Genomic DNA, 10,734 nt, shown 5'->3' with positions numbered 1-10,734 from the left:
AGAACCTTCTCTATGTCATGTTTATGGTTTGAAATTATAAATTATACTCCCAGAGTAACATTTAGAGCATACAGTGTTTTATTCTGGGCTTTTTCTTTCAGTTCCTAAAGATGTTCTCATTCCTCTGAAACCAGATCCCGAAGTCTCTGAAAGCGATACTGGTAAATGAATTATTTTATTTTCCAAGCTAGGAAATTTACTCTTTTTATTTCTTGAAATAAATATATTTTAATGGTTGTAATGTAGAAAGGATAGAAGAAATTTTTGGATATATAATGTGGGGTGTTTGTTTTGTTTCTTTTGGTGTGCTTTAATCTAAAAATCTGGTTAAAATCTTTTTCTCTGATTAATGTAAATGGAATGGTATATAATTTATTTTCCCTGGAAGTATGTTTCATGAATGAAAAATTATATATTGATTGTAAGACATAATTATTAACTGAACTAACCATTTCTACCTTAAAACAAACAAACAAACAAAAAAAAAAACAACGTGCAATATAACTAGTAAACTGTCATTTTTAGTTGTGAGTATACTTTCAAGTAAAAACTGTGGACACTGCTCAAAATTGTCCTCAAAGTAATGGTGAATGATAATTTTAAAGCTTTAGCTAAAATAAGTTCTCTGAGTAACATCTAATATGTAGTTTTCTCATATTTATAATGGTTGATAGAAAATGTATAAATATTCAAATGGATGCAAGTATAAGTGTAGAAACAAAGTAGTAATTTCATAAATGTCTTTCTTTGGTTTGCTTTTGGCATAGTTCTGCAACCCGTTACATTTAGAATTGATCCACCAAAGACAACACTAGGTAATGGTCTTCCCATATTGACCAAGTCTAATTTTTTGTGCCCTTTGCAATAATCCAGATTGTAAATCTTTTTCAAATGACCATGTTGGAATATCATATCTTTTCAATCCATTTCATCATTTTATTCATGTTTTACTTCTTTTCTCCTTTTTACTTGCCACTGAAGATTTGGAGCTGATTCATTATATGAATCTTTTCCAAAGTAGAGAAGTATCAGTTCATGGTTATAAGCCTTTGCCATGAAGACCAGCTTGAGACAGCTCATCATGAGTCCATCCTTACCACCTCTTTTTAGTGCCATCTTCCACAATATCCCACCTTCCTCATGCCATCTACTTAACATGTTCCATCAGTTCAGTGGTTCTCAGCTGTACTGTTACAACACATTCACGTGTTAACATGTTCCAAATTGTGAAAGGGGCTTCTCGTAGTGCCTTAGGAATAGTGTTTACAATAGTCAAATTTGCCAGAGATTTATATTTAAAAATAAACTTCAGAAGATTTCAAGAAGATTGTTGTTGAGTGTTGTTGAGTACGTTCTGACCCATAACAACTCTATATAGGGTTTCTGAGGAGAGGCTGATGAGCTTGAACTGCTGAACTTGTGATTCAAACTAACTTTGTAGTCCAGTGTACTAACGCACAGCACCTCATCAAGACTCCATCTCCTACTTGCTGGGTATTAATATAAATGATATTTTCTGAATCTGAGTTTCTTCAATTTGTTTCAGCAAGAAACTCTCAATTGGGACAACTTGCATTTATTGTATTCATTGTGGGGGAGTACAATTAATCCCATACAAATGTTGTTCTTGAAACAACAATATGTTCTCTTGAGTGGTAGAGAGAAGGGTAGAGCCCCAGTTAATACCAGAGCTGAGTCTAACTCAACATCTCAACAGGGTATACTCATGGAGCATATCAACCATAGACTATCATTCATTATGTGTACTGGTGGAAAAACAATTGAGAACCATTATTCTGATTTACCACAATAATTTTTATGACTTTTCTGTGTATACTTTCATCCTCATGACTCGGTTAATTTTGTTTTGTTTGGCTTTTTTTCTATTTCAAATGAAGGCATCTCATCATCACCAATCTGGCCTGGTGTTGACTTTTGAATTTAACAATCTACAACCTTGATACTTTTCTTTTGCAGCTCCTTTAGAGACACGGGGCATCCCTTCTATACCTATGATTTCACCTAGTCCCAGTCAAGAGGAATTACAGACCATTCAGGGTAAATTTTTTGTTTTGCAGTTTCAGTCTTTTAGGACCTTTAAGACATTGTCCATAAACAGTCACATGTACATTATATTCATATGTTGTTTCTAAACAAATTATCTCTTTTCCCCATTTTAAGAAATATGCATGCTACCTGATTCTTTTGCATTAAGAGTATAGTTCATGATTTTTTTAGTATAAGAATGTTTTAAAACAGTTTAACAAAGTTCTAAGTGTTCTGAAAGGAAAAATTTTACCAAAGTGCCTAAGTGCTTTTGAACTGTATTTGTAGTTTGAAACTACATTTGGAGGGGGGAAAATCATTCATATAAACTTATTGAGCCCTTCTTGCTAGGTGCTAAGCATAATTCATGTTAAGCAATGAGAATTTTTTTAAAAAGCCAAAGATGAGGTCCCTACCCTGAACAGCTCACCAGTATGATATAAATTAGTGACAATAATGCTACCTCGGTCTTTCCTAGCCAGTGTGATGCATGTATTTTTTTTATTTAAAACACATTAAATTTCTGTGAGAATAGTTTCTTTTACTTAATTGATTTTACTGATTGTAAAACTAAAGTATAAAGACATTGAAAATTTTTCTAAGACCACACAATTAGTGTCAGAGCCAGGATTGGAATTTATACACTGTTATCAGTATATAGGATTAATCACAGTGTTATACAATACAGTGAGTGTGATAGTGAAAAAGCAACCTGCTGAGCTAGTGAACTACCTGGGGCATCAGGGAAGGCTTCACAGTAGAGGTAACATTTGCACTGGGTCTTCCAGCTGGAGTGAGAGTTGAAGAGTCAAAAGATGTTAAAAGGTCTTTCAGGTTGAAGACAGCATAAGAAGAGACCCAGACTCAGGGCAGGGTATAACTCATTGGTTGCTTGGAGAAATTAGGATGAATGAATCAGAAATGTAGGTTGGGATGAGCTTGTCATACTTTCAAGGAAAGGGGCAGGAACTTGTTCACTGTGTGGAAACTTTGATTTGCCTGACTCTCTTGGCTGAAAATGAGCCAAAAACCAAGAGTTCCAGGTTTGTGTTTGTTGGCTCCTCTGCCCTGTCTGTAATACAGCCCTCATAGCTATATTTAAATCAGTGCCCATACTTTCCTCCTTTCATACCATTTCAAATAAAGCCATTGTTTGCATTTGTCTGCTGAAATAAAAGTTGTTGTTGTTAGATGCCATGGAGGCTCATAGGTACCTTATACACAACAGAATGAAACACTGCCCAGTCCTCCACCAATCTCATATTCCTTGCTACACTTGAGCCCATTGCTGATGCCATTGTACTAATCCATCTCATTTTGCTGACCCTCTACTTTACCAGTATGATGTCTTTCTTTAGAAACTGATCCCTCCTGATAATATGTCCAAATTATGGGAGACAAACTCTTGCTATCCTGGCTTCTAAGAACATTCTGGCTGTACTTCTTCCAACACAGATATCTGTGTTCTTTTGGTAGTCCATGATACTTTTAATATTCTTCTCCAAAACCATAACTCAAACATATCAATTCTCCTATGCTCTTCATTTATTGTCTAACTTTCACATGCATATAAGGCTACTGAAAATACCATGGCTTGGGTAAGGCATGCCCTAGTTCTCAAACTGATGAATTTGATGTCTTTGCTATTGAACACTTTAAAGTGGTCTTGTATAGCAGAATTGCCTAATGCAATATGCCATTTCATTTCTTGACTGCTGCTTCCATGAGTGTTAATGGTTGATCCAAGCAAACTGACGTCTTTGACAACTTCAGTCTTATCTCCATTTATCTTAATTTTATGTTTTGGTCCCATTGTGAGGATTTTTGTTTTATTTACACTGATGTGCAACCCATACCAAAGACTATAGTCTTTGATCTTCATCAGCAAGTTTTTTAAGTCCTCTTCACTTTCAGCAAGCAAGGTTGTATCATCTGCACATTCAGGTTATTACGAGTCTTCCTCTGATCCGGATGCCACATTCTTCTTCATATAATCCAGCTTCTCAGATTATTTGCTCAACATACAGATTGAATAAATATGATAGAAGAATATAACCCTGGCATACACGATTCCTAATTTTAAAGCATTCAATGTCCCATTGTTCTGTTCAAATGAAGGCCACTTGGTCTATGCACAGTTTCCTCATGTGCACTATTAAGTATGCTGGACTCATTCTCTGCAGTGTTGTTCATGATTTGATGATCCACACAATTAAAAGCCTTTGTGTAGTCAAGAAAGCACAGGTAAGCATCTTTTTGGTATTCTCTACTTTCAGCCAAGATCCATCTGACATTAGCAATGATACATCCCTCATTCCATCTCCCCATCTGAATCCAGCTTGAACCTCTGGCAGTTCCCTTTCAGTGTACTATAGCAGTGGTTTTCTAACTCCAGGTCTTTGCAAGTTTCATTATAATACTTGGCCTTGTCTTCCTAAAATGCCCTTTGAAACTTTCTGTTAATGAAATAGAGTGGATCACATATTAAAACAAAATGTTTTGAATTACCTTTAGCAAAATTTTAGTTGCATGCAATGTTAATGATACCACCCAATGATTTCCACATACCATTAGGTCATTTCACTTTGGAATGGACACAAACAGTTGTCCAGGTAGTTGTCCAAATGTCTTGGCATATATGAGTGATTGCCTCCAGTACTGCATTGTTTGTTGAAACATTTCAATTAGTATTCCATCAATTCCCAGAGCCTTGTTCTTTACCAGTGCCTTCAGTGCACCTTGGACTTCTTCCTTCAGTATTATTGACTCTTGACCATATGCTACCTCTTAAAATGGTTCAGCCATTTCTTTTTGGTAGAGTGCCTCTATGTATTTCTTCCATCTACTTGTTATGCTTTCAGCATCATTCAGTATTTCACCCATGTTGTTGTCATGTCGGTTCCAACTCATAGCAACCCTGTATAGGGGTTTCCAAGAAGTGGCTGGTGGGTTTGAACCACTGACATTGTGGTTCAAACTAACATTGCAGGCCAGTGCTTTATCCTGCTGCACCACACCAGGGCTCCATTTTGCCCATATGAGTTAAGGCTTGCATTTTTTCTTCATTTTTTTCCATTTCAAACATACTGAATATGTTCTTCCTTTTTAGTTTTCTGACTCTAGGACTTTGCATATTTCCATTATAAAACTTGACCTTGTCTTCTCAAACTGCCCTTTGAAAATGTTCTGTTTATAAAATGGAGTTGGTGATCACATAAAAAATCAAAATGGTTTCTAAGAAAATAATTTATAATTTAATGTACCAGCGCACCTTAGTTGGAGTCCTGGTGTGACACTGTGGGTTAATGCACCAGACTGCAAAGCCACTGAACCACAAGGTGGGTGGTTCAAGCTCACCAGCTGCTCCTCAGAAACCCTATATAGGGTCGCTATGGGTCAGAATCAACTCGACAGCACTTAACAACAACAACTCCTTAATTAATGAGTAATTAATGCTCAATTATTCCAGGTGCTGTACAGGGTGGCTATGAGTCAAAATTGACTTGATGTCACTTAGCAACAGCAACAACAAATCTATACTAGGCCTGAAAAGTCAACAGCACCCATGATGGCAAAATCAAAAATACTTTTCAAGAAATTAAATCTTTATCTAACTTCCACTCTCTATTTTTTATGTCTCTTGATTCATACAAGCAAGAGCCATCATCTGTCAACTGTGAAAGTACCTTTCTTGTAAGTAGAATCAAGAGAATAAAACATGGCAGAAAAATATTTCAGTATATTAATTGTAGCAGGTGTTTCCTTGGATCCAGTTTGTCACAAAGTAAACAATATAATTTGCTGTGTCTGTAAGATATAATGATTTCAGGATAAACTGGGATGGAAGTATTGCCGTACTTATTTTGTCAGAGAAAATTTGTCTTTTGTCAATAAAATGAAATAGTGTGATTTTCATATGAGTAAAATAGAACAATATTTATTGTTTTTTGGTGTAAATACACCTCTTTCCACATGATCTATATCACTGACATTATAGAATTTATGGACTAGGAAGGAGAAATTAAAAAGATAAGGCATAAAGATAGTTAAGAAGCATTCATACAGGAAATGCATGTCAGTATATTATTGTTGCTGTTTTTATGTGTCGTTGAGTCAGTCCCAACTCATGATGACCCTGCATTAGGTTTCTGAGGAGTGGCTGATGGGTTTAAAACACCAACCTTGGGGTTAGCAGTCCAGTATTTACCCTATAGTGCCACACCAAGCCCCTAAGTATATTGTTTTGCTGCTAGGTGACATCAAATTGGTTCTGACCCATAACAACACGATGCCTGGTCCTATGGCATTCTCATAATTGTTGCTACTCTTGAGCCCATTTCTGCTGCCACTCTGTCAATCCATTGCATTGGTCCTATGCCATTCTCATAATTGTTGCTACTCTTGAGCCCATTTCTGCTGCCACTCTGCCAATCCATTGCATTGGGGTCTCCTTCTTTTTCTCTGTGCCTCCACTTTATCAAGCATAATGTCTTTCTCCAGGGACTGGTTCCTCCTGATAACATGTCCTAAGTACAAGAGATGAAGTCTCACGTTCCTGGCTTCGCCTCTTCCAAGATACAATGAGATCCTTTTAATAATTACCAGCATAACAGTGTAAGAAGACAGAAAATAAAATAAATACATACTAAATCAAAATAATTGTAATGTTTCATGGATTTAAATGCAGTTTATCCTTTTATTGCAAGAAGAAGGCAAATAGGTTTTTTGGCATGTTCATAAAGAGAATTATTTGTTGTTGCTAGTTGCTGCCAAGTCTGTTCCCACTCGTAGAGACACTATGTACAAACAGAACAAAGCCCTGACTAGCTCTACGCCATCCTCACGATCATAGCTATCTTTGAGCCCTTTGTTGCAGCCATTGTGTCAGCCCATCTCACTGAAGGTCTTCCTGTTTTTAACTAATGCTCTACTTTACCAAGCGTGATGTCCTTCTCTAAGGACTGGTCCCTCTTGATAATATATCCAAAGTCCCTGAGTTAACTGTTGCCATCTTCCCTTATAAGGAACTATACTTCTAAGTCTGTATTTCATCCAAGTTAGATTTGTTAATTCTTCTAGCAGTCTATGGTATATCTAATCATCTTTGTCAATACCAAAATTCAAAGACATCAATTTGTCTTCTGTCTTCCGTATTTATTGCCCAGCTTTAATATGCTTACGAAGTAATTGAAAATATCATGGCTTGAGGCAGACATACGTGAGTCCTCAAATGACATCTTTACTCTTTAACACTTTAAAGCAGTTTTTTGCAACAGATTTGCCCAATGAAATACATTATTTAATTTCTTGACTGCTACTTCCATGGGGATTGATTATGGATTCAAGTAAAATGAAGTACTCAAAACTCCAATCTTTTCTCCATTTATAATGATATTGCTTATTGATCCAGTTGGAGGATTTTGTTGTTGTTGCTGTTGAGGTATAATCCATATGGAAGACTACAGTCTCTGATCTTCATCAATAAGTGCTTCAAGTCCTCTTCATTTTCAGCAAGCAAGGGTCATCTGCATATACCCACTGTCAGTAAGTCAATTCTGACTCATGTAGACCTAGTGTAGTGTTTCCAAGATTGCAAATCTTTACAAGAGTGGAAAGCTTCATCTTTCTCCCATTGAGTGACTGGTGGACTTGAACCATTGACCTTGTGGTTAGCAGTCCTACAGTGCCATCAACTGTATATTGTTGTTAAGTGCCATCAAGTCAGTTCCAACTCATAGCGACCCTGTATAGGGTTTCCCAGGAGAATGTAGTGGGTTTGAACTGCCGACTTTGTGGTTCAAAGTCCAGTGCTGATCCTACAGTGCGACACCAGGAGTCCTTCTGTACATAGCAGGTTAAAATGAATCTTCCTCCAATCCTGATGCCACATTCTCATTTAATCCAGTTTCTCAGATTATTTGCTCAGCATATCGATTGAATAATTAGGGTGAAAGGATACAACCCTGACACACAACTTTGCTGACTTTAAACTACATATTCTGTTCCAATGACTGCCTCTTGTACCATTTGAACACAGTGAGTTCCGTATAATAATGAGTAGCATAATCATGTAAGAATACAGAAAATATAATATATAGTAAATGAAAGTAATTATGTTTCATATATATAAATGAAAGTTATCCTTTTATCATTGCATGGGAAAGAAGAGTATAATTATTGGCATGTTCATAAAGGTAATTTAAAACAAGTCATCTTGCTGTGTTTTTCCCCAGCAGAAACAGACCAATCCACCCAAGAACACTTCACAACTAAGATTCCACGAACAACTAGATTGGCAAAGACAACTCAGGGTAATACTACTTCTCTACCTCTCAATACTATTGTTTTCTTATTTGTTTGTAATCAGGAAATTGAATGAGTCGAATGAGTTGATCACTTTCCCCCCATTGGTACGGTACATCAGCTTAATTTAATGCTTAATATGAATATTAGTTGAATGTAGAAAAGACGAGTTCTTTTGTTAGAACTCTGCTGTTGGATGTGTTATTTAGCTGCTCAATTCTAGTAACTAAAACTGAAAGCTCCCATTTCTCTTCTTACTTGACTTTCAGCTGTCTCATTTAACATCTGATAAATATAAGAATTTTTATTATCCTTCTCCTCCTTTTCACCCTCCTCCTCTTACTCTCCTTTCTCTTCTCACCCCTTCCTTCCTCAGTCCTGTGATTCCCACTGGACAAAACACATTGATATTGTAATCTGGAATTTTCTGGGTGGTGTAAACAGTTAACGCATTAGGCTGATGACCAAAGGGGTGGAAGTGTGAACATACCCAAAGGAGGAAAAATCCTGGCAGTCTACTTGCAAAAACTCAGCCATTGAAAGCCCTCTGACACACATAAGGTTGCCACAAATCTGACTTGACTCCATGGCAACTGTTTATTGTAGTTAAGCAAAGAAACTTAAGAAAAATGATTTTATTAATGATCACTTAATTTTTTAATTATCTAGGGAGATTTGCTCTGGGATTTCTGACTTTCTACTTTAGGATTCCCTGATTTCTGGAAGAAGTTACTGAATAGCACCTAACAATAACAATTTTTGGCAAGGGGACTTAGCTACATACAGCTGTGAGTCTCATCGTTATGCTCTTAGAAGTCCTTCCTTTATGTTCTTCTGTCCTATGTGGGTAAACATTCACATTACCCATCCAAGTGTCTGTGGAGAACTATTCTTGCTACAGTGTTATATAAAGAGAACTTTAATTATTTTATTTTGAGCTCAAAAATACTTACTGCCTGGGAAATTTATAGCCATTCATGAAACTTATAACCATTCATATTCAGTTACATTATGAAACATAATTTTAAGTCGTTGATATACTGATAGTATGAGTTTTCAGTCTAAATTAAATTCCACATTGTCCCTAAATTCTGTAACTGTGATCACAAGAATTAGGAACTAACAATTGAACTGTATTTGGCTCTTGATTACTGAATGCCTCTTTATCAGTTGTGGAATTCTCAGTATTTGGGTAGTTTTATTTTTTTTTCTAAATGATTCCTTTTGCCCAACTCTACCACTGTCAGATAATAGGATGCCTCCTTGTCTAGTTATCTAGTTATCTAGTGCTCCTATAATAGTAATACAACAGGTATATGGCTTTAACCACACAATAAAATTCTTTTCTCATAGTTTAAAGGCTAGAAGTCCGAATTCATGGCACTAGCCCTATGGGAAAGTTTTGTCTGTCATCAGCTCTGGGTCCTACTGTCCTTTCAACATGTCTGAGTCTGTCCTTTCTTGAAGATCTCCATGTGTCTTGGCATCAGTTTTGCCCTGTGTCTAAGAGGTTCTCTGCACAGAGTCTCCAGGTCCAAAGGATATGCTCCACTCCTGGATATTCTTTGTTGGTGGTAGTCTGATCCTTCTCATCTCTACTGGTTCTTCTAGATCTCAAAAGAGATTGACTCAAGATATAGCCTGATTCTGTAGAGTGTATCCTGCTTTATTAACATCATAAGAGTTTAGAATTTATAATCCAAAGGATAATTAGATGACAAAATGGAGAATAATTATATAATACTGAGAATAATGCCCTAGCCAAGTTGACACATAAAGAGTTAGAAGACATATAAACTTGTTTTCCCCATTGTCAGTTCATGATATCAACAAGAGAAATCTAATTTTATGGCTTGGGGGATTTTTTTGTCATTGAGGTGATATTTATTCTAAATAAATATTGTTGAGACAGATTCTGCATGCTGCAGGAAAGTTCCTTTCAATTTTCCAAATCTGTTTTTACTTGATTGTTTGAGTTAACATTTTATTATGGTAATTTAACAATATAAACAGAAATAAGAAGAATAATATGATGACACCACCTCCCATATCCATTGCCAACTTCAATAATTAACAACAGATGGTCAATAGTATTATATCCATGCACCACCCTGATTTTTTTATGTTTATTTTTGTTTTTCAAAAATGTTTAATATCTGGCTTAATAGAAGACAGGTAGATGTCATAATCAAACAGTATTTTTGCAGCAAACTAAATATTTACAATAAGCAGAGTAATTTTAAAGACTTTCATTGCCAAATGAAAGATTTCAATGTTTTAGAATTTCATAGATATCTCTCATACTTCGGACATACTGTCAGGAGGGACCAGCCGCTGGAGAAGGATATCATGTTTGGTAAGGTGGAAGGTCAGAGAAAAAGAGGA

The 10,734-nt window shown here is 36.1% G+C and overlaps 1 protein-coding gene across 1 annotated transcript in view; it reads left to right on the top strand.

The window, feature by feature from the left end:
- Positions 1 to 10,734, top strand: part of ABI3BP (ABI family, member 3 (NESH) binding protein) — a 317,931-nt gene that overhangs the window by 241,398 nt on the left and 65,799 nt on the right. The window contains exons 21-23 of the mRNA XM_006868650.1: positions 102 to 161; positions 1,978 to 2,058; positions 8,280 to 8,357. Coding sequence (XP_006868712.1) covers positions 102 to 161; positions 1,978 to 2,058; positions 8,280 to 8,357 — 219 coding nt within the window. The remainder of the gene's footprint in view (positions 1 to 101; positions 162 to 1,977; positions 2,059 to 8,279; positions 8,358 to 10,734) is intronic.

The sequence above is a fragment of the Chrysochloris asiatica genome, unplaced genomic scaffold, assembly GCF_000296735.1.
Source record: "Chrysochloris asiatica unplaced genomic scaffold, ChrAsi1.0 scaffold00120, whole genome shotgun sequence".
Classification (NCBI taxonomy): domain Eukaryota; kingdom Metazoa; phylum Chordata; class Mammalia; order Afrosoricida; family Chrysochloridae; genus Chrysochloris; species Chrysochloris asiatica.
This window is presented reverse-complemented; position numbering and strand designations above follow the sequence as displayed.